This window comes from Gymnoscopelus braueri (genome assembly GCF_963280865.1).
Source record: "Gymnoscopelus braueri genome assembly, chromosome: 20".
Classification (NCBI taxonomy): Eukaryota; Metazoa; Chordata; class Actinopteri; order Myctophiformes; family Myctophidae; genus Gymnoscopelus; species Gymnoscopelus braueri.
In genome coordinates, this window is record NC_137622.1 from 724,701 (window position 1) to 750,439 (window position 25,739).

Genomic DNA, 25,739 nt, shown 5'->3' on the forward strand with positions numbered 1-25,739 from the left:
TTCCAACATGACGATCCATTTACCCATTGGCCGTTGACAGCGCAACGAGGGGAGTAACTCCGTCTCACCACAGCATTTAACCATAGAGTTATAATATATCTAGAGGGCGGATTTCCCCGCCCCCAGCTATTCATTTCTATTAAAGTGCTCAGTGGCGTTTTGAAGCACCCGGAAGTAAGAATAGGAACCAATATGGAACCAATGGAATGGATCCATGGGTCGTGACGCGTCGTGACGCGTCGTGAGCATGCGCGCAAAACGGGAGACGCACGAGCAGTAGCATTTAAGTGCATTCTCAGATTTGACCACCAGGCTTGGCCGCTTCACTGTTCTACCGTAGTTCTGGGGGCTTGCATTTAACCCATTAAGACCTGAAGCCGATTCCACAAATGTCTTCTAAATCCTAACAGTTTTCTAAAAACGTATGTTTCTATATCAGGGGTGCTCAAACTTTTCATGTCAAGGACACCCAAATGATATGTATATGGCCGCTGACCCCCATCTCAAAATGTTTTGTTCCAGTGACCCCCAGAAGCTAAGATTGGAGTTAATTTGCACATGCACATTTTCACGATTTTTCAAAAAATAGCAGATCTACAAGATCGTAGCGCGGCATTCGGTGCCGCGCTACGTATATCTGCTATTTTTGAATAGCCAAAGTGTAAAATAACGCTTTTTTTTTTGCTCAAATCAAGAAGTGACACAGATGCGTTCCAGGTATTAAAGGGTTAAACAGAGTATCTCGGCAGTTTCAGACAGGGAAACTCCACAACTAAAGCTTTGGGGGTTATAGCAGAAGATATGCAGCCTTATGCAGTCGTGGAGGAACGTCATCAGCATGATGATTAACACATTTGAGCTGCATTATCCCCTCTCAACGTCACTTCAGAAACACAGTAATTAATTCTAACAACTTAATTACAACTTATGTTTAACACATTCGGTGCCAGAGTTTTATTAAAAACGTGACGTCGAGTGCCAGAGATCTCACCGTTTGTAACGCTATACGCTGTTTACAGCTGCAGACTCCACGACGAGCACCCGATTGTGAACATTATATGCGTGCACGATGGTGGATGGTCCTGGCAAAACGCCTGGAACAATAACATCTCTCACGCGAGTCACCATGAGTGATCTCGGATCAAAAGTGAGTGGTTTTCCCCACTGTAAAAAGTAAACAGGAAATATGGAGTTTTTTCGCAAGGAGATTGGGAGCGGACGGGAGCCAGTTTTTTTGGGGCACGTGATCCATCTGTCCCTTCCTTCTCAGAGTCACCGTGGGTGATTCCAGAGCTGCGCTAGCCCCCCCCCCCCTTGTGGAAAAAAACGAAAAAAAGCAAAAAGATTGATTTCACGGAGATTCACGGTTTTGGCACTCAACGTCACTTTATGCAAAACCGTAGATTCCCGGTTTTGGCACCCAAGGTGTTAAGTTGTTATAACAGGCTTCTGCAGGTGTTCTACCAGGCTGTGGTAGCCGGTGTCCTCTTTTTTTGCGGTGGATCACTAGGGATGCCAACAAAATGAACAAGCTGGCAGCCTGGCACCGAGTGCCGCGCTATGAGCTTGTATATCTGCTATTTTTTGAAATATCGTGAAAATGTGTGCAAATCTTTGAATATCTGTTTTTCCGTATAGCGAACATTTTTTACTCTGTTACAACTTCTGGGGGGTCCCTGGAACAAAATATTTTGAGATGGGGGTCCGCGGCAAAAATTCACATAATTTTGGGGGTCCTTGACATGAAAAAGTTTGAGAACCACTGATTATAGCAACATATTTTTTCTTCTTCATAAAACTAGGATTTAGAAGATGTTTGTAGAATCCCCAGAAGCAAATATTAGAGTTAAAAATGTTCGCTTTAAAACATATGTATTGAAAATGTGCACACATTTTCATGATTAAAAAAAAAAAAAGCAGATCTACAAGCTCATAGCGCGGCACCGAGTGCCACGCTATGAGCTTGTAGATCTGCTATTTTTGAATATCCAAAGAAATCTTAAAATGACACAGATGCGTTCCCGGTCATAAAGGGTTAAGACCTGACCTGTCTGTTACTGACACCTTGATTTCCCTCCAGAGACTTTATCCTATCTTATATTGGTACTACACTGGATCTTAACCAAAAGGCAGGGAGGCAACAGCAGATAGGCCTGTCACAATTATTACATAATCATCTAATAGCAATTATTTTATATTATCGAAATTATTTTTGCATAATCGTCATAATCGTCATAATCAATTCCATGTTAAAAAATGTCAGATATTTTCAGAAAATGTCAAAAATAGCGATGCGACGAGTTTTGAGCTTATAGATCGGCTATTTCCACTATACTTAAAAATAAACATTAATAGTGGAAATAGCCGATCTATAAGCTCAAAACGCGTTGCGATAAGCTCAAAACGCGTCGCATCGCGACGGGTTTTGAGCTTATAGATCGGCTATTTCCACTATTAATGTTTATTTTTAAGTATAAAGTAATTAAATATGTGTTATTTGTCATATCTGCCCCAACTTAGAGCCAAACAGAAATGTAATTTTTATTCATAATGTTCCATTAATTTTCAACGACAGAAACACAATTAAAACGTTAAATCTCAATTATTTGAGTGATAATTTATCGTCAACTTAAATTATGGAATCGTGACAGCCCTAGACCCAGATGCTGGATAGGAGGGAGTGAAGAGCAGCGATCAAGGAGTCCAGAGTTGGCGTCGGTTAGAGTCCGCACTCTCACATCGCGTTACGTCTTATATTAGCTTTTAGATGCGTAAAATATTAACCAAATGAGCCATATAAACTTTGTCATACAACAAATAGTGATAATATTTTCACTATTAACCCATTAATACCTGGGACGCATCTGTGTCACTTTTAGATTTCTTTAGGCTATTCAAAAATAGCAGATCTACAAGCTCATAGCGCGGCACCGAGTGCCGCGCTACGAGCTTGTAGATCTGCTATTTTTGAAAAATCGTGAATTTTTTTTTCAGAACATTTTTTTTTCAGAAAATTTGTTAGGATTTTCATTTTTTTAGACGCGGCCTCAGGTCTTAATGGGTTAATACATAAATTGCAACCGCCAGGGTTAATGTGGTTAATACATTCATATAGGCACCCACAAATTAGGCAATAATAGGCACTGGCCGTGCATGACAGTGTACTTCGTTGCACAGAGTCGCGCGAGGACACAATCAAAGCGCTCCCGCAAACTAATTTCAACCTTCTGTCCTCGCTCTCATCGCGTGGCCCAAAGTTTTAGAAAGCCTCGTGTTTTGGGACGTCATATAGCCGTGCCAATTATTCCCCCGCCACTGCAGAGCAAAAAGGGCAAAAAAAGAAAAGAAAGAGACAAAAAAATAATGAAACGGAGAACGCAGCGACTCTGCTTTGAAAGGCTCAAATGATGCCCTTGTGGATCGGCCATTAGCAGCAATGCTTATCTTAGGAAGGAGGCCCGAGCTGCGGCGTTCCAAATATCTCCTCATAAATGTGCTTCAAGGGGGGGCACGATTCCTCATCCCCGCCACATCAGAGAGAATGGGATAGTGGCAGAATGGGGAAGCAGTGTGTGAATTGCCCCCATTGTGGATTCAGTGCTCTCCAGGCCTGCCTGAGCCGAGCTGCGGGCTACGTTGGATGGGGAGACCAGTGGAATTAATGTTAATACCCGGACAGGTGGAGCTCGGCTCACATCCCTGGCACGGCACCTCTCAGAGGGTTGCGGGAGGACTGTGGGTATGCGTGCGTGTGCTGCGTGTGCGCATGCATGCATGTATGTGTACACGCCTGACTGACTAAATGGCGTGTATAGCCTATGTGTGTCTGTGTGTGGCTTCATGCACGTGCAGTGCGCGGTACACAGGGGGGAATGGTTAGAGCTGGAGTCTCAGCATGCCAAGTGGCACGCACACACACACGCACACGCACACACACACGTATCCATCAGCTGTCAGAGAGGGTGAGGCTGAGGCTGTCTAAGCCTGAGAGACTCTAGAGAGAGTGTGTGTGTGTGTGTGTGTGTGTGTGTGTGTGTGTGTGTGCGTGTGTGCATGTGTTTGTTGGGGGGTGGGGGTGTCGGCCTCGCTCCCAACTCCGGGGCGCAGCACCTCGGTGCCGCCGCCCGCCATCGCCCACTTGGGAGACGTAGCGGTGCCGGCGACACAGACCCACTTGCTGTATTTACATGCCCGCATTTATCTAACGGCACCAGGAGGTTGATTGAAAGCTCTCACTCGCTCTCTCTCCCTCTCTCTCTCTGTTACAACGGCGTTAACAGCCTCGGTAAAAATGAGAGCCTTGATTGTGATGCAGCCCAGTGGGTAAATCACTGCAAACCCGGAGCCGGCCCCGCTCTCCTTTGCTGCCGGTTAGAGAGCAGCGCCGCAGAATTACAATGCCCTTTTCGGGGGGGTGCCGAGGGAGCGACTGCCGCTCTGAGAGATCGACAGAGAGGCAGACAGACTGTCTGTCTGATGGACAGGGGTACAGAGATTACACAGTAAAATCCTCAGGGTTGATTTGACCATTCGTAACTCCGAGAGTGTTCAAATGGAACCAAAGGGTCCATTTTGGTTCCATTTGTACACTCTCGGAGTTAACTCTTTAAGACCGGGAACGCATCTGTGTGTCATTTTAAAATTTCGTTGGGCTATTAAAAAACAGCAGATATACATAGCTCATAGCGCGGCACCGAGTCTACAATGAGCTTGTAGATCTGCTATTTTTGAAAAATCATGAAAAGTTGTGCAATTTTTTTTTTTGTAACTCAAATCCTTACTGGTTCTTGGAACTAAATATTTTAAAAATTTTTCTCTTTAAAAAATATATAATCCAAGATTTTGCCACGAATTTTCAAAAATAGCAGATCTACAAGCTCATAGCGCGGCACTCGGTGCCGCGCTATGAGCTTGTATATCTGCTATTTTTGAATAGCCAAAGAAATCTGAAAAATGACACACGGATGCGTTACCGGTCTTAATGGGTTAAATCAAGGCCGAGGGTTTTTGACTGTGTAACAGGGAGAGGGGCAGCTGAAATATGGTGGTGCTAGGAGGCAAATTAGCCCAGGACGGACTGTCTGCCAACAGAGACAGCATGGTAATGCTGGGTTGAACAGACCGGAGAGATGGAGGGGGATCAGACACCAGACAAGACAGGAGCTCGCTAGCCTGAAGGGGAATATGTGGGCAGGAGAGGGAGAGGGAGAAGGTTTGGCTAAAGAGACGGCGAGATAGTGGAGGGGAATTGCATATGCTCCATTCCATTTGCCCTTTACCTTGGAATACAAATGTTAGATTTACCCCGGTAATGCATAAGGACATTTACCGCAGACTCAGAATCACAGTGTTTGCCTGCACTGCTAGTGCTGCTATGTTATATCACCGGTTGCAGCACGGGAGAGACAGCTTAGTGGGACTTTATGTTTTGCTCTGTGAACACCATCCATCCTTTTATAGCTGGTGTTTCTCCCCATTGCGGTTGAGTTATCTTTGTGTGTGTGTGTGTGTGTGTGTGTGCGTGTTTGGGTGGTGGTGGGGGGGGGGGGTCCTGGATGACTTCCCTGGCTGTGGTATTTCAATAAAGACATTGTTCTTCAGAACAATGGGGAATCCTCTGGATCACGGTTGACGGTCGATGGCCAACAGTGTCACACATGCATTAGCCACGGTGCGCGGATGTGGCAGATTTGGCCCGCGGCCGCATTGTTGCTTCTACGGTGATGCTCGGTAAATGGCATTAGTTTCGCTCGGTAAAGAATAGACTTGTCACGTTTTACACTGGGGCTAGTCTTGCGCGGCAGCTCGGAGAAGCGAGCCACTGGGGGTCTGCATGCGAAGACCTGGCAGACAAAGGGATCGGGCACTCGTCAGCGGTTCTGAATGGACTTATAGGGGCCGCGCGCCCCGGGACCCTGGCACGCGTGGGACTCGCTCCGCAGGGAGAGCAGCGCAGGCGTGTGCACGTATAGGCTGAGATGCACACGCACACATTTCTATACTGGTGAGGAAGGGGAAAAATTTTGGACAGTGATTTTATGAATGCCATTTTAAACGCTAACTATAACGCTATATTTATATATATCTCTGTGATCCGGCAGAAACCAGCTAACTCCAAAATGTTAATTTTTCAGGAAATGAAAAAAAGTGGAGTTAGGAGGTTTTGTTTATCATTGATAAGAACAGCTGAATGGACCTCCAAGCTCACAATGAGGTTGGAGGTCAACAGGGGGTGGAACCTGGAGTCAGCAAAACCAGCTAACTCCGGTGGACTTCGCTGGTTTAGCAGAAAGTTTGAGGATCCAATGGAGTTAGCTGGTTTTGTCAGAAGCACTTTTTAATGCTTTTACATTGGTTCAATATTTTTTTTACCAACACACAGACGTAAAGGGTGTTCAATGGCCCTGATTTATGGAAAAAAATGCAAAAGCGTCAAAATGGCGTTAGCTGGTTTCTGCCGGACAGCAACGATAATGGAAATGTCTTATTTATTTTAATTATATTGTTGTTATTGTTATGTTTGGTGTGCGACACTGGCACACAACTCAGTATAAGTCAGGCGTAACACTAACCCCAACCTCTAAACCTAAACTCTAAATGTCTAATCCTAACCGTAATGCCCCAACCTGAATCTTTTCCTAATTGTATGCCCAACTCCCCAAATCTTTTATGTATAATAAAACAACAATTTCTCTCAGGAAAATGGTCCTCATGGTGTCTCATTCTTAAATGCTACTATACTCACAAGCATAGTAACACACGCACACACGCACGCGCACACACACACACGCACACGCACACACGCACACGCACACGCACACGCACACGCACACGCACACGCGCACACGCACACGCACACGCACACGCACACGCACACACACACACACACACACACACACACACACACACCCCCAGACACACTCACAGATTGTCAAGGCATAGACTAACGGCAATTTGGCTTCAGAAGCAACAGCTTGCCGTGGGCTCAAATGAAGAAAACACCTGCGTGTCAAAGTGGTGCCATGGAAACACTTCCTGTCGGGTGAACAAGGCCAGCGTGGTGCTTCCATTCGAGAGAGAGAGAGAGAGAGAGAGAGAGAGAGAGAGAGAGAGAGAGAGAGAGAGAGAGAGAGAGAGAGAGAGAGAGAGAGAGGAGACCACTGGCACGAGGGCTGGAACTGGAAGCACACTGCAGGCTGTTAAACAACCCGCCTGGCTGTTCCGCTGGCCAGCCGGCCTCTCATAGCTAGCATGGGCTCAAAATCCCAAGCAGGACCTACGGCACAACTGGCCTCTGTCTGTTCCACGGAGAGAACCACTCAAACACAAACGTGTGAGCTTATCGCGTCACTGTCGGGTGGAAACCTTGTATGTCCAAATCTGTTAACTTTTCAGAAAATGGATAAAAAAACTTAACCTGTTTTCCTATGGATCCAATGTAGTTATTATTTAGTCACAAACTCTAGTTAAGGCTTTTCATTGGTTCAATATTTATAATAATAATATCATTTCCAAAATAGCGGAAATAGCCTATCTACAAACTCACAATGCGTTGTTGAGCTTGCAGATCGGCTATTTTCACCACTTTAGCATGACACTCTTGTAGTAGGGAATTCATTTACGAAAAAAAAAAAAAAAAAAGGTTGAAATATGGAGATACAAGGTTTCTGCCCGACAGCAACGATGACACGATACCAGGCTAAACGAGGATGAGGATTAGCCTATACCTGGCTAAGACACACGGAGAGGCGTGTTTCCTGCCAAACGCATTGCAGGATCCATATGCCTGCAACATGTGTTGACAAAACTCAACAGGAAAACTCCATGTGTCCAGACATGCAAACAACGTTCTGCTCACACACACACACATGCTGTTTGGCAACTATCGCGCGCACAAATCCAGTCAATCCTAGACAAACGCTCGCCGTTATAAGGTGGGAGCTTTAAGGTTGACGGCTGACATTCCCGTCTGCAGCTACCTGCTCTAAAGTGTCGAGAGGGGGGAGACGATATAGAGCGCTTGATATTTGGATTCGGGATGAGGACTTAAGCTGTTTCTGTTGCGGCGAGAGAATCGTCTCTCGGTTTTCTAATCTCGGCAGCCGATCCAGCCTGAGCCAGGAATATCCCAAGATAAATATGGAAAGTGAACAATGCGATTTGCTGAGCGGCAATTTCCCAAGCCCCCCCCCCTCTCGCAGCCCCCCCCCCCCCCACACCCCTCTCCTCTATAATCCTCTCCAGCAGCACTCCTGAACCAGGGGGCTCTCCTCTTCTAAATCGGCTGGCAAAGACCCGCGCTGAACGTTCTGATATTACACCACCGCCTCACATTCCCTCCTGCACATTATCGGCCCAAATACGGCTGCCAGCCCGCACGTTAAAGAGAGGGATCTCACTGCCTGCCGGTTTGCCCTTGTAATAACAGTTTCTTCAGTCAGCGCGTGGGTTATTAAAATTGGTTCAACCTCGGGGGTTGGTTATCTCAGACACTTGCTGGATCCATCAGAATCCGCAAAGCCAGCCCTCGTCTCATTTGCCTGCAATGAAATGTGTGTGCAGTTACAGTACTAGGAAACATCCCCATCAAATACCTTATAAGAACTCACACACGCACGGACGCACGCACACATGCACATACACACACGCGCGCTCGCAAAATATCCATCATGGATGATACCGTTGCTGCAGGGCTTCCGATTATAAAATAATGACATAAGAATGAAAATAAGGAAAAAATTAAACAAACAAAACAACATGACCAGAGAAACACAAGTAAAAAAAAAAGAAGAAAACCATGCACTGTTGTCGTTCACCATGGAAAATACCTTCATCTTCATCACCGTCGTTATCCGAAATATCTTCGCCCTGTTTTTTTGCGTTGGCCCCTAATGTTGAAGCAGGGAGAGACACAGAGAGGCACAGGGAAATTCAAAATAGCATGTTTGGTAGGACAGGGACGGGAAGAGAGGCTACAACATTCCAGACCACATGTGAATAGCAATTGTGGTGGTTTGAATACATGAATCCCATTATAACAAATATTATAAAGGACATTTCTTATTAACATACAGAGCAGGTACAACAGGAAAAAAACATGGACAGAATTGAACGCAGAAATAAACAAATGAACTTCACCCAAATACAATCTGAGAGAACTGCGGTGTTGCGAGTGCACATCAACGCACCTCACAAGAACCATATGTGTTTACTGTAGCAGGTGCACTAAATCTAAACATTTATTGTGATTGAAAAAAACAAAACAAAAAACAGAATAATAATTTATCCAGCAGCAACCATGTCTGAGAACAGAGTCATACATCACTGGCTTATCCTAGCATAAAAGTCCTTTGGGAAAAAAAAAAAAAGATCCAATAATTTCTACCTCAATCTTATAAAGGTCTAACAATACTATTGGCCTGCTTTAAAGATAATCCCAAATATGATGAGCTTCAAAAGTGGAGTCTGATTGTGTGATTCCGATTGGATCTAATCTAATTTCAGAGACAACTGGATTCCCAAAGGGCTTTTTGACCTATGTATGGGCACGGTTCAACTGGCACCTTTAAGGTTCATCTGGCAGTAGCTAATCCGTATTTACATTTGTGTATAAATGCATACAAGATTAAGAACTGCAATCACCCAAACCCCCACAGGGGCAGCGCCAAACCCGTAACGTATTGTGTTTTCAATCCACATAAAACAAAAGTAAACGTTCACATACGTTCGGGCTCACATTGTGTCCTTCTAAATTTCGACATTTTGTATTTGTCCTCCTCTGTAGACTATGGGCTCTTATAGCCAATCAGGCTAAAAGAGATCCAAATAAATCAAATACAATCTTACTCTTGCTAGCTTATGATTGTAGTGTTGTAGACAAGTTTATGATTGTAGTGCAGCATTGCTCTCCTATCACTGTTATGCTGAGGACACTCAGCTGTTTCTCCCCTCCCCTCCCTCTGCCACTCAGATGGAAGAGCGCTTCGCTGCATGTCTGGCTGACATCTCACTGTGGAAGTCCTCCCACCACCTCAAGCTGAACCCAGACATGATCTGAGCTGCTCTCCTTCCCAGGTACTGTAAGTCCTGCCCCATGCCGGATCTCACTATTTCCATAGACCAGTGATTCTCAACCAGTGGTCCTTGAGGGGGTTCCAAGTGGTTCCCCAGCTAAATGATGGAGAGTCGGTAACCAAATGGGCCATTACAGATCTTTAACTCTTAAGAGAGTCAAATGAAACCAAATGGACCCGTAAGGGTCCATTTGGTTTCATTTGACCATTTGGTTTCAAATGACTTTCATTTGACTCTCTCAAGAGTTAAATTATTGTTAAACATCTGCATGACTTAATTTACAAGAAGTCTACACAATTAGAGAATGTAGAAGAATTGCTCTTTTGATCAACGTTTGCCTGTAATCTCTCCCATGGTACCAACATCAATACAGCATGGAATTGTGGACAAAATCTTATTCAACGATGACAAAATATTAAACGTTTTGGGTCTGAGAGGCAAAATCTCATCAAACGGTGGTTCCGTGGCTCAAATGCCAAATAAATAATGGACCTTGATATGAAAAGGGTTGAAAACCACTGATCTATTATATTCGAATGATTAGACCCTTCCTCACCGAAGCTCCTTATTCAGGCCTCAAGTCACGTCAAAAACTTTGAGTGCAGTTCATCCATCACAAACCATCCATTTGTAACACTTTCTGAGTTTTGAGTGGATGTTGTTAATTACACCAAAGAAATTATTCTCATTATGCATCCATTGTATGGCTCGTATGTGATAGTTGTGGGTGGATTTTGTCAATCTTCCATCTTCTTCAACTTCATCCGCTTCAAACACATCATACGAGCTTGTGCTCTTATCACCCGGGTGCTCAAAACAAAGAAAATGGAAAAACCTTTCATTCGTCCGAACATGTAAACACTTCACCTTGCCAGACTGCCTCCAATACTCATCTCACAAAGTCGCTTCCATGCCAGGGACCCGTGCACAGAACACAATGAAATATCTACTTCCTATTTTCTTGATATCAAAATCTAAGCCTGTGCACTATAAAGGACTGGCACAGAAATTATCCTATCAAAATGCATGAATGCAGTATGAAGCAGGCCCTAATAAGTTACCATGATGGACATAACAACATGTCCATTATTGTGTCCTATCGGACATACAGCGCACAACAAACGGTTAAATGGTTTTGTTGTCACGGTCTTGTGAGCCCCCGACTTCAAGTCATTTTACAATTGTGGCCCCCTGCCTAATCTAGTTGAATACCCCTGCATTGAATTGTATTGTGGCATTGTAATGTGGCAGCTTATGGTTGTAGTGTGGTAGCTTGTGATTGTAGTGTGACAGGTTGGTGCTACAACAACATAATCGCAACATCGCACATTTAATTCCATCCAGAGACTTATGTTGTATTCCCCACCTGTCCTCGAAGGTAAACGTTGCCAATTTTTAATCTAAATCCTATCGTTCTGATGTGAGGAGATCAATAATATAGTGTGGCAAAGAAAATACCCTGTCTTCTGTGTATTGCTCCACGAAATGTTGACGTTGCGAAACGATGTCTTCAGATACGTTGTTTCACTTTATCGGGCATACAGATTGCATGCCCGATAACGTGAAACAATACAATCAACATTTTGCACTACACAGAAGACATAGGGTATTATTTTGTCACATTATAGTAGCATAGTAGTACAACAGAACAATGGAACAACAGCTGACGTTTCCCTTAAACTTCCTTTTTACTCTGTCCTGTCTAAATTATATACAAAAATCATGTGGATCTCTGGATCCACATGGGAAAGGCATAGGTCCAATATATCGTTGTTGTCGGGCAGAAACCTCCATCTCCATAGTCTAACTTTTTGTGTCTTTTCGTAAATGAATGCCCTACTTGATCATACTACAGCGTCACACAAAAGCATCAAAAGTAGCTGATCTGCAAGCTCGAAACGTGCCGCGAAGCTACGCGTTTTAAGCTTGTAGATCTGCTACTTTTGCTACTTTTGAAGCCTGTGACATGTGATGTCACAGGCCAGCCTGTGACATCAGTCATCTATGACGTCAGTCGTCTATGACATAATCTATGATGTATGACTCCAAATATGGGCAAGGTTTCAGCCCCTTCAGAGCCCCATTGACTTCCATTGTAAAATGAAAGTTAAATAATTCCGAAAAAATACAAAACATTATGTGGAAAAAATGTCACACATGGTTCACAGTAGGCTCTTGCCCTACTGGCAGTTTGCACAAGAAATCTGGCGCTGATCGGTCCAGCGGTTTGAGAGATGAATCCAATCTGTGTCATTTTAAGATTCCTTTGGCTATTCGAAAATAGCAGATCTGCAAGCTCATAGCGCTATGAGCTTGTAGATCTGCTATTTTAGAAAAATCATGAAAATGTGTGCAAATATTTCAATGTATACTATATATCAATTTTTAACTCAAATCTTCTGGGGGTCCTTGGAACAAAATATCTTGAGATGGGGAGGGGTCAATACATTTTGGGGGTCTTTGACGTGAAAAAAGTTTGAGAACCACTGATATAGCAACATAAGTACAAAAAAAAACTGTTAGGATTTAGAAGACATTTGTAGAATCCCCAGAAGCAAAGATTTGAGTTAAAAATGTTCGCTTTAAAATATATATATATATATATATATATATATATATATATATATATTCAAAGATTCAAGATTTTTCAAAATAAATAGCCAAAGACATCTAGAATGACACAGATGCGTTCACGGATTGAATGGGTTAACTCCGGACACACCCACAGAAACACCGACCCTGTTCTAGACTGGCTATAGGCTCCTGCAGAGCAGTGGTGGAAAGTAACTAAGTACATTTACTTAAGTACTGTACTTAAGTACAATTTTGAGGGATTTGCACTTTACTTGAGTATTTCAAATTTCCAATACTTTTACTTCTAGTCCACTACATCTCGGATCCAAATATTGTATTTTTACTCAACTACATTTATTTGAAAACTTTAGTTACTAGTTACTTTGTAGATTTTGATTATTATTACAAAACATACAGCCCTATATACATTTCACCCATTTGAAAATAGCGATGCGACGCATTGTGAGCTTGTAGATCTGCCATTTTCAAAAGATTTTATACATTTGAAAACTTGTGAAACAGAACATTCTGCATAATGAGTACTTTCTACTTTTGGTACTTTAAGTACATTTTAATACCAATACTTTTGTACTTTTACTCAAGTCAATTTTTATTTACTTTTATTTGTAACAGAGTATTTCTACATTCTTATACTTAAGTAGAAAATTTGAGTAATTTTTCGACCACTGCTGCAGAGGCACACCAAATGACTACAATAAATATGCTGTGGCCAAAAGACTGAATCTCTGTAATAAGTTTAATGCAAGTTTTTGCTGTTTCATTTAGTAAATTGTCAATTTATCTCTGTAGCAGTGTCACCAAAGCAAGTTCCTGTACATTTATTGTGCTTGGTAATTAAAGGGATTATGGCTGATTCGTATTCTAGGGAATTTGCATTAAACTGCCAGGGAAAGTTGTCATGCTTCTGATTTCTATTTACTTTGCAAATGAAAGAGCAATCCAATTTATGGGGATACTTGAGATGCATCTTAATGCAAAAGTGTAAAATGAAATCAAAGCAGTATGCAGATATGCAGTACAAGGCATATGTTAATATATCATTACAGTTTAAGCCACACATTGAGTGCCAAAAACGGTCCGGACCGTTTTTGAGAAGCCATGCATTGTGTGCCAAAAACGGTTATGACCGTTTTTGAGAAAAAAAATTAAAAAAAATTAAAAAATTTTTTTTTTATTTTTGTTTATTTATTTTTTTATTTTTTCTTCCCAGCACCAGGAGATATCATTTTTCGAAGATTTAGACTCCAATCCACTTCCTGGTTAACTTATGACTTCAAAAGCCTGTATCTCGGCTCTTGTGTACTTTTTTTCTAAAATATGTATTTTTGACTATTTTCGACTATTTTCAACTGGCTGCAACTATGGAACGGATTACCTAATGTTTTTAATTTTTTCCCCCCGATTGTACGAGACCTCTATGTGTGTAATGAGGGGATCACCTTGAGGACGGTGATCACTGAAAATATTTTGTGACTACTTGAAAAAGGTTCAAAAATTGTTACAAATCCAGGCACCGACTGTACCCTGTTTTAAAAAGACCCTGGCACTCAATGTGTTAAGACCTGGAACGCATCTGTGTCATTTTTTGATTTGAGCTAAAAAGCATTATTTTACACTTTGGCTATTTTTGAAAAATCAAGAAAATGTGTGCAATTTAATTTATATTCTTTTCAAGCGAACATTTTTAACTAAAATCTTCTGGGGGTCCCTGGAACAAAATATTTTCAGATGGGGGTCGGCGGCCAAATACATATAATTTTGGGAGTCCTTGACATGAAAAGGTTTGAGAACCACTGATATAAAAACATACGTTAAAAAAAAAAAACTGTTAGGCTTTAGAAGACATAAGTAAGAATCGGCCTCAGGCCTTAATGGGTTAACAACCATGATGTCTAACGAATCGCTGGATGCGAAACATAAGCGTTAAGAAGTATTTTTTACACCCAATAGTGGTGTGTTTTTATTCACAAATCATGGGCACGGGAGGAAAAAGAAAATTCAAAATACGCTTTCACTTGACTTCAAACTCCATGCAGGCCTGCCCTTCCATCTCTGAATGTTAATACATAAAATACATTTTAAACGTTACCAAGCTAAGTCAATGTGCTTTGGAAAAAAATCGATATGATTTATTAGCGAGTGTTGGCTCTGAAATCGGTTGTGCTGTGATGCTGTAAAAGAGCGAGGGCCAGATTAAGTACAGTATTGAGCGATAGTACTTCAGACAGGTATGAATTACATGGCATATGTCAACAGGGATACTCTGTCACTTTGAATCACCCTGTCTGGCTGTCTGCATCACATTTGGGAGGTGAAATAGAAATGGCAGACATGCTAGATGAACGGCGACGCAGCAACACTGCCTCACTGTATAGTGGTTTTCACACAGTGTTCAGCAGTGCTGGACAGTAACTAAGTACATCTACTCGAATACCGTACTTTAACTAAAGCATTTTTGAGTATCTCTACTTTTACTTGAGTATTTGTATTTTTGGATATTTTTTTACTTTTTCTGGGAAGGAAAAAAGAACATTATGAATGATCCACTTTCGTATTTCAAATATAGTGAAAATAGCCGATCCACAAGCGACACATTGTGAGCTTGTAGATCGTCTGTTTTATTATTGTAATTGTAATTTGTACTTTTGAATACTTAAGTATTTTTTTAAAGCATACTCTTTGTCTTTTTCTTTTTTTTACAAATTTGAGTCATATTTGGACTCAAGCACTGGGGTTGAGTACTTTGTCCACCGGTGTCTTGTCTGTCATATTTTGGAGCTGAAATAGGACTGGCAGACATGCTAGATGAGCGGCGGACGCAGCAGGACTGTCTGACTGTAGCCTTTTCAAACAGCGTTCGGTAACAACGCAGCCGATTGTGTAAAAAGAACCCAGTACTGTATTATTCTCACAACGCCTTCCAGACGTGATAATTAACACTGCTTCATAATGGACCGTAGCCTATCAGCATAACAGCGATTATTGATGTATCCCTGATAAACAAACTCTAGCAAATGGCTCTATTCATCAGATCCGTTTGAAAGACGGCATATTTGATGGGCTCACCTACGACGCAGTGGGTTCGGAAAAGAAATTAACATTTCAATAGAACGAAACTGTGAATAATTGGATAGTTGAACAGCATGCCTTGGACTTGTGCATGTCACGTGCGCGCACACACACACACAGTTGTAATACTCCGGAGACTTCTTGACTGAATCTACAATTCACTCAATATATTGTGGAGGGCCTGAATGTTAACTGCCTTTCCTTTGGCGGTAAAAAAAAAGAGAAAAAAAGAACGGTTCACAGACAATAGATGGGCCTTGGAGTTAAACATGAGAAAGGTCAACGTGTGGAAAGGGACTCTGTGAAATGTGAAACGTTTGCAGCCTTGACAATTTGGAGCCGTTATATTCAGTGTGTATAATCCTCAGGTGATCATATTTCTGTTTCAGAGTGCCACTGTCTCCTCCTCTCTTCCTGTCAGTACCCCCCCCCCCCCCTCCCCGGTATAGAGGTTAAGGAACAGCTTGGGAGGGACACATAAGAGAGAATGATGGAGAATGCAGCTAAAAGGTTAAGGAGGCAGTAATCCTGTCGTAAAGGACAGCCAAAACTCACACTGCGCCTCAGCTGCTCCCAAAATATACACTCAATGAAAAGGCAGCCAAGTTGTCCATCTGCAACCAGCTCCAACACAGGAGACGACGGAGAAAAGGTTGAGCTACTCCCCACCCCCAGCCCCCGTTTTCTAACTGTGACGAAGACTACATTGTCATTTCAGCCTGTGCGTGTGCGTGTGCGTGTGCGTGTGTGTGTGTGTGTGTGTGTGTGTGTGTGTGTGTGTGTGTGTGTATATAATAGATGAATGAATAAGTGAATGTACATTGTACTGAGAGAGAGAGAGAGAGAGAGAGAGAGAGAGAGAGAGAGAGAGAGAGAGGGCTTCTTTTGATTTCAACCCCATGAACCCTCGCGTGAGCATTTGGTGAAAATAGCAGATTTACCAGCTGACAACGTGTCAAAATACGACACGTCGTGTGAGCTTGTAGCTATTTCAGTGAAGATATTTAGTGCAACATGGATTCATTTATATTAATTATGACATTGTGGATGCCAACCCTGCGTGCTGTTCTTTAACCCCAGTGATATTTACTGGATCCCTCAAATTAAGGGAAGATAGACTGTGCACTGTGTATATTTCAGAAAACCCACTCATGATCCACCATTGACGTTTAAGCTCCTTAATGTATGTCTCTTTCACACAGAAAACGGATAAAATAATGTTCTGGACAGTGAGAGTTGGCCAGAGCAGCAGCAGGGGAGGTTGTTCTGAATAGGAACTTCCTGCTTAAGCTGCGTCTTGCATCTTAAGTTGTCATAAACGAAGCCCTCGCTGTCTGGCTGGCTGCAGCAACAACACTGGCTTGAGTCATCTCGGCCCCTGTGCGAAGATCCACTTCACAACGACACTCATTTATCAAATGAAACAGGGACATCCTTGCTATTGGACAATCACATTGGGCAATATTTGTCTTTTCATTGATGAGAGAGGAGGGGGGGAAAAAAATAAAAACAGGATTCCACCTTAGGGTTTAGCACGCAGGTTTCCTCGGCGAGGCTTGGGTTGTTGCCCCCCTTCCTTCCCCAAGTCAGGGTTGAGTTTGCCATCCAAAAGGATTAGCACAGTGTGTTATAGTCTGCCATGGCCAGGACACAGTCTAACCGGCAATGGGCCTCTTCTGGAGTTTTCATAGCTCTCTAGTAACTGGAGGTCAGCCTCCGGGTATAGGATGAAAAAAAACGTTGTCCCATTTTTCTGCCGGGGTCGTTAATCTACAGGTTTGGCACCTTGTGTGGCTGCGTTACACACGGCAGCATGCCGCCTCCTGTGTATTCCTGCATATCCCCAATCAAGCCAAGAGGTGCATAGATTTATGTACCTCATAGATTTTTTCCGCACTTCTAGTGATGAGCGTCGTGTTTACAGTCGATCCCTAGTTGTCTCTCAGAAACAGTCGTTTTCAAGAAGAGAAAACGCTGCGAGGTGCTTCGAGGACATTATATAAACGGAGGGAAAGGGACATATAGTAAAAACCCTGCCGAAGATAATGTGAGCAGATAAACAAGCAGCACGGTGCCTGCACCTTATCACCAGAACTCTTTCCACCACAATGAGGAGCTCATCAAAGCGATCTCTGAGTTTACTGATCTCTATTAAAGTTCAGCAATCAATTAAACAAGGTAAACTTTTTGGGAGATAAAGATTGACCTCATCAGGGTTTCTCCACCGCAGAATTGACCCGTTGCGAGCCAATCTAGCGCCGGGGGAAACAGAATACTGCTTAGCTGTGTCCCCCCCGCACATCATTACCCCTCTTCTCACTCCATTCACTCCGGCTCGGAGCCGAGCAGAGAGAATAACGTGAGTGATATAACCGAGGCCATGGCGATACTGTGTGCTCTGTGTCGGGACAATAATGCTCCTTCACGGCCGGCCCAGCGGTGGGCTAGCCGTGCTGATCTTGCAGGTTTTGGCCACCTCCACGCGACCTCCGCCGCTCGCCCGCTTTGTGGACGTTGCGGTGTGGTGTGACTGGAATAACAAGGGGAAGGTCAGCCTGTTGTTCCCTCAATGACACTTGTGACCACCGCAAACACAGGGGACCGTTCTCGCGAATCACGGGGCAACGGCGTCTTAATCGAGACGAACGCGATGCCGCGTCGCCAAAGCGGTGTGTCAAAACCAAAGTATGACGGAAGATACCGAAGAGAAATATTTCACGACGTGATTGCAAGTCACTGTGATTGCTGTCTTCCCGGCACTTGGCCGTCCGTTGAATAACAAGTAGCTCTACTGACTAACACACATGCACATCTGTCTGGCCCGGAGAGCAGATTTAGTCTTGAGCCCGTCTGACCGGGGCTCACGAGAGTGAATCAGTCTTTGATCTTTCTGACGGGGACAACACAGCCACAGCTCATTGTCTGAGAGCTTTCCTGTCATTTCCAGGAGGAAACATGAGCTGTACATCTCTGATGTAAATGCGCCATATGCCCGCCGACAATAGCATACAGAATGTCTCGGTGTGGGGCTGGCTCAACCTGCTAAGAGTGCATACATACTGTACCACATACGTAAAGCTATATTCGGGTTCAGATTCGACCCACCTGTCTCTCGGTTACTGTCACTATCCAAAATAAAGCAGAAATGCTGAAGAGAATTATGTGTAATTTTTGTTTTTCTTTAGAAATCTCAGTACTGCTGTATCTACATGAAGGGCTTTAGTAAAACTAAATATTGTATATTGTATCAATTTCCTTTACATACATATTCTGGAACTCTTCAAATCGATACCAGATATTATATTCTTTATTCTCACAAGCTTTGTCCTTTGCATATTATCATAGATTTACATTACGTTCGCTCATTACCAAATAGGACTGTATGTACTGTTACAAGCTTCATTGTTATTGCGTTCATGCAGCGTGGCCTGACCATTGAGACACAAGTGCTTTGTGAGAGGTAAGGGGGGACATTCACTGCGCTCCTGTCATGACCACATACATACAGTTGCCTGGCAACAGTCATAAAACAATTTCATCAGGAGTCAAAAGCCGTACTTCTTTCTGAAAATTAATCAGCCTTTCCTCCAGAGGAACCGTGTTCACAGAGATACAGGCCTTAAAACGGCAAATGGAGATGTAGAAGATATCGTCACTGTGGGGCGGAAACCTTGTATCTCCGTTATTTCAAAGTTGTTGTTTTTTTAAACCATTAAGACCTGTAACGCATCTGTGTCACTTCTTGATTTGAGCTAAAAAAGCATTATTTTACACTTTGGCTATTCAAAAATAGCAGATATACAAGCTTGTAGATCTGCTATTTTTGAAAAATTGTGAAAATGTGTGCAAACCTTTGAATATATATTGTTTTAAAGCGAACATTTTTAACTCAAATCTTTGCTTCTGGGGGGTCCTTGGAACAAAATATTTTGAGATGGGGTCCGCGGCCAAATACATTTACATACATCATTTTGGGGGTCCTTGACATGAAAATTTGAGGACCACTGACATAAAAACATACGTTTTTCAGAAAACCGTTAGAAGACATATTTTGTAGAATCGGCCTCAGGTCTTAATGGGTTAATGTAAATTAAATTAAAGACAATCTACAAGCTCACAACGCGTCGCAATGCGAGGCGTTGTCAACTTGTAGATCGGCTATTTTCGAAAAACGTTTGTCTTTGTCAAAGTGTGTCTGCTGTTTTTTTTTATCATATTGAATCAATGAAAAGTATTAAGAAGGGCTTGTGACTGAACAACAACTACGTTGGATCCACTGGAACACGGGTTATTTTTTTGCAGTTTTCTGAAAAGTGACAGTTTTGGACATCCACCCCGACAGCGACGATATCCAGTATTCCCAGTGTGTATGACTCTACTCCGTTGCACCTTTCCTCCATTAGAGGCTCTTCAAAACGCTTAATAGAAAACAGATCGCTCTATTATGTACAAGGATTTCTATGGAGGACGTGAGAAATGAGAAATATACCACTTCCACTCCTTAATGAGGAAACTGATGAACTGTTAAACTGTTGTTAAGTATTCTTTGATTCACTTTGAAGTTGTCAAACCAGACTGGAACTTTCTAGCTTGATAGGCTTAACCAAAATAAAATATGCTTCAGAGTATAATCTCTACATAGCCTTGGAATGAATGAATTATGCTTCTTGTATTTGCATTTCAACATGAGCTTAAAATAAGTCAATATATACAGATATACAGTATGTTTATATATATATATATATATATATATATATATATATATATATATATATATATATATATATATATATACTTTGTCGCACAAAAGTAACAAAAATAGCTGATCCACAATTACACAATGCGTCGCAGTGCATCGTGTTGTGAGCTTGTAGATCGGCTATTTTTGCTAGTGCTCGTGACTGAATATTTACTACACCGGATCCATTGGATCACAGCTTTTTTTTTCAATTTCCTGAAAAGTAACAGTTTTGGACATACAAGGTTTACACCTGACAACATTGTGAGATTGAAAATTACAGCCTTTATGCTTACAGAAAAAGTAAGTAACATTGCAACAGTCACCACTCAACACGACAGACAGTGTGTCAGAAAAACCAACATACGATAAAACCATTTTCTCATTACGGAACATGGGAAAGATAATTGAAAAGTTCCAAGTGGAGGGGAATATTAAAGAGATATTTCTTCGTATATTCTACAACTGGGACTTGTTCAGAAGCAGAAGTGCCTGGAGGGCTAGTCCGACTTCAATAAAAATTGGTTTACCAAAGCATTTGAGTGTGCACGCTCAAAGAGAGAGGCCAATAGTGGCCTTGTGCCTCTGTGGAAATAGGCAGCAGGGCCTCCAAGCTGCAAACGGAATGCTTGCTGTGGAATTACAAATGTTCAGAGTCTTAAAGGATAAGTCAACCTGAACCATTTTCCTAGTTGTTACCTTGAGAGAAAAAAAAACGAGGTCTTTCAATGTTTCATTTCACATACATGAAAGGGTGTTCGGTGCATCTGTCAAATGCAATCCGATGGGGACATCATACAGTACAAACCTTACAGAGGTAATACAACTTCCAATTATCCATGAAGTTACATTTGAGCATTGGCTGTTATTAGCTTTTCGATGGGGACTACTGTAATTAATTTGGTGCAAAATAGCGTTAAAAAGGACTGTGTAAAAAGGAGTGTGTTAAAAAGGACTACGTCTATAAGGTGTGTACGTTGGCCACGTTGCAACGTGGTGATTCAGCTGACTTCAACATTAAAATACTAGGTGGCACCTTTTTTTATCATAACCAATCTGCAAGATGGAAATAACTATGGGAATAGTGCCCAAGTAGAGAAAAACACTTCTCCCTTAAGGCTCCTTGCCCCAGTCTTCTGGTGGATTTAGACAAGGTAAGAATTGTCTCCTAATAGCATTCAGATTTCACCTGTCGGTAATGGAAATTGGACGGCGCTTTATTATGGCACAGTATTTCAAATCATTTGCTCCGTGGATGGATGAAAGCTGTCATGCCAGTCAAACAGTTGTCCCCCATCTGAACAATTGTGAATAATAAATTTCAGGGGAGGAGAGAGAAGACCCTCCACTTTTCAGTGCAAATGTAATCAACAGCGGAGGGCCCCGATGCTTTCAGATGTCGTGCTTGACAAATTCTTCCAATAAGCTGGGTGTCTTAAGTGCTGTCAAAGCAACTTGAAACATCGCCAACATTTCTGCGAACACTGTCTCCAATTTTATATTCCAGCACTTTAGAGCAATTCTGCTTCTGAGTCAATCAACAATCAAAACATTATGCAAACATTTATCTAATGTAGTAACAAAAAACATAAAAAATGTGTACACATAAGATACTGCACAGCCTCGATGCAATGCTGTCGTAAAAAGAGGAATTACAGCTCTTACGGTCTTACACAACCCTGTCTGTCATTTGACAAAATCCCATTAATTATTCAGGGACCTGATTTACTGCGGGTAGAAATCTCTTTGCTCCTCACCATGCACTCTTATTATAGGGCAGACACACTGTAACATGCACACTCTAGACCTGTGGTGGAAAGTAACTGAGTACATTTACTCAAGTACTGTGCGTCAGTACAATTTTGAGGATTTCAGTTTTTGGATGCCACACATCTCAGAGGCAAATATTGTATTTTCTATTCTACTGCAATTATTTGACAGGTACTACTTGCTTTGCAAGTAATCTACAATCTCACAATGCATCATGATGCGATGCGTTGTGAGCTTGTAGATCAGCTATTTTCTGATAGCCGAAATATAAAGTAAGGCTTACTTTTGCTACTTTAAGTATATTTTATGCTAATACTTTTGTACTTTGACTTAAGTAAGATTTTGGACTTTTACTTTACGTGGTCTTACTAATTTTACTTAAGTCCAGAATCGGAGTACGTCTTCCACCACAGCCCTAGACGCACACACACACACACACGCATACCCACACACGCACACGCGCACGCACGCACACACACACACACACACACACACAAACACACACAGCAGTCTCTCTCAATCTCCTCTCTCATACAGCCACTGTGTGTGTCAAGGTTAATCTGAGTCGTAAGTCCCACGTTCACTCCAATTAGTGCCCTGATTCTGAGGCTTGATAGTTGCTGGTGTCCTGTGGTGGGTGGGGGGGGGGGGGAGGGTTGAGAGGACCCCCCCCACACCTTTCAGTTTCTCTCTTATGTTCCATGTCGGCTTTTTTTTTTCCTTTTTCTTTCTTTCTTTTTTTTTTTTTTTTTTTACATACCTCCTTTTCTACATATTTTCTTGTTGGGTTTCCTGGCACATTCCTTGGATATTCTTTTGACTGTGAAATGAATAAAAAAAAACTACGAAATAACAGTAGGCTCTGCAAAAGACCGTAGGTGACATGCAACAACTCAGACTGAGTAACCCCGCTAACCCACCCCCCCTCCCTTTACCATCCCAGGGTCATTAACAACAGAAAAATATCAGAGAACCTAGTGAGAGGGTAGCTGGGGTGTTGCTGCAGAAATATTCCATAATGGTGGAATGAATTTGCTGCATTCTGGGCCACAGGAAGCCCATACTCACATGCACTTCTATATAAGACCCATTACAGCCACACAGCAGCTTGCCTCTGTGTATGTCTGGGACTGCCGCAGCTTTGCTGCTCGCAGTCGCAACGCTATAACAACAAGTGCTAGCATTTCCACATTGTCTTTTAGAAAGCAATTTAGTCTTTTCATCTCGTTTTGCTGTGTGGGTCTCCTTCCAGTGATAACATAAATGGGGGTGACTTCAAAGAGTCTAGCGGTCTACAAAACATTTTAGTCTCTCGATTTAATCAAAAAAGTAATCTATACTATGTTTGCCTTTTTGGCGGCGAAGGTGTCAGACTTGGGCTGAGGACACGGTCTTTCATATCTCTTTGTGTTTACAGACGAGCTCTGTCTGAGCCAAGGAGAGTAACAGGTCTTACATAGGTCAGGCTGATGCCACAGGCCTCTTGTGTACCAGATAGAATTTCACCAACCCTATGGAAGATCATTCACTATTATGAGTCAGGCTAGTAATCACTGATGGCTAATAATATCCCCAGAACAGTCAAGACAGTGAGGGAAGGGAGGTGCTCCGAGATGGCTACAGTATACTGTCGGTCCAATCTGTTCCTGGTCTGATTGGATGATTGGTTTCAGCCTCGTTTCTGATTGATTAGTCAATTTGTGTGTGTTTTTTCAGGTTACTTTTGTTTTGTTTGGTTAGTTTTTTGCTTTGCGTAAACACAAAAGAGGAACCTCTAACAAGTGGCATGGAAGGGGGAGAGTTGATGAAAAGACCTTGTGGAATGAGTCAAGTCAAAGATGGAAGGTGGAGATGGTGGACACAGACACTGCATGCGCCAGACAACAGGTCATGCTCCGCACACAATACACAGAGGTGACACAAAGTCTGAGAGAGGAAGAGAGAGAGAGAGGGAGAGAGAGAGAGAGAGAGAAAGAAGGGGAGGGGAAAAAGAGGAGAGGCTTGTCCTTTTGTCTTGTCTACCCGACACACTCACCATCCTCAGTGGGAACATAGATGTTTAGATACAGACAATCCTCGTTTTGATCCTGTATGTACGTGGCAACTATATCCAGGTTGTAGGTGAACCATATCGGCATCATGATCTCCGGCACAGCGTTGTGAATGTTTTGCGGGCAGACGGGGGCAAAGTGGGTGGCGTTCTTGATCCCCGACCAGGAGGACGGAGGCTCCGGCGGCATGAAGCGCTTCTCCCCCACCGGGGAGGCGGCGTACGGCACCCCGAGATACTGGTCCACGGGCCCCAGGATCTCGCTGGGCAGGGGCACCCTCACGCCCCGGAGCTTCCCATACTGCGTGTTCACGGTGGGGTGGTAGTTCTGGCCTCTCACGGCCACAAAGCACCAACAAAAGCTTAATATCCACAAGGACACGCCGAAGTTGGCACAGCCGCGGGCGGCGCCGCACCGGCTCTGCGGCGGGAGACGGTTTCTCCTCGGCGAAAAAAAACCCCACATGGTCCTCGTGAGCGAGTGGGACCGCGAGTGACCACCAACGTGCACGCCGGGGCTCCCCGCCCCCCTCCCCGCAAGCACAGCCGCCTTCCCTTCGCTCAGCCCTGCAGTCCGGCCCCCTGAGAGGCGGTCATCAGCCGCCACACTGGAGCAACGGCGGGCGTTGGAGAGAGAGAGAGATGAAGAGAAACAGACGCAGTCGTGCAAAGCTCCCCCCCCCAACCGCCCGATCCGGCTGGGTCTTCCTTCACTGTCCTCTCTCTCGGGGCTCCGTCAGGTCTTCTGTCCCGTGCTGCAAGGGGGGGGGAGAGGACAGGAAAATTAATGACAATTCCCTGACAGACCCCCAGTTTGCAACCGTTTTTTATTCACTCATTTTTATTGACTCGTGGAGTCCTTTTCTGTCGTGACATAAAACAGCCCACATAAACATGACAGAGCTCTTAATGCTATCATCAATCCACATAATCAAGGACTGTGGCCTAACTCGACTGTCGAACAACTTTGCAGTCAGTGCCTCCTAATGCTAATGAGGGCCGCAAGAATAAGTGAAACGCAGCTTGCAGCAGATGTCGATATATATAAACATAGCCTCTCTATATCAAAGAGATGTTAACATCAACAATACATATGTCGAGCCCTGCCTGTTTACAGGAGAAAGCCAGCAAAAGACCAATAACAAGAATCACAGTTAACTCTCGGGGAGCATAAAGCGCGATAACATTTTCTTGTCATGTCACATGTCAAGCCCGAGACCCCCTTCGGTACAGATAAGGGCGCCGTGGAAATGTGCGCATTTTCAATTACGTCTCCCTTGTTGGCGGTCTGAATAGATCACATTTTGAGAGGCAAAAGGAGGGAGGGGCGGAGATACTGTAGGTATGGAGGCAGCGTGGGCGCTTCCCAGTAACAGCACTGTAAATGCTAATCTACAGTCCCCAGTGGGAGCAGACTGCAACACCTTCCCTCGCTTGCCTGAT

The 25,739-nt window shown here is 43.2% G+C and overlaps 1 protein-coding gene across 1 annotated transcript in view; it reads right to left on the reverse strand.

Moving 5' to 3' along the window:
• nlgn3a (neuroligin 3a) overlaps positions 1-24,906 on the reverse strand; it is a 171,642-nt gene extending 146,736 nt beyond the window's left edge. The window contains exon 1 of the mRNA XM_080415913.1: positions 24,282-24,906. Coding sequence (XP_080272039.1) covers positions 24,282-24,762 — 481 coding nt within the window. The 5' untranslated portion in view covers positions 24,763-24,906. The remainder of the gene's footprint in view (positions 1-24,281) is intronic.
• Between the last annotated feature and the right edge of the window lie 833 nt (positions 24,907-25,739).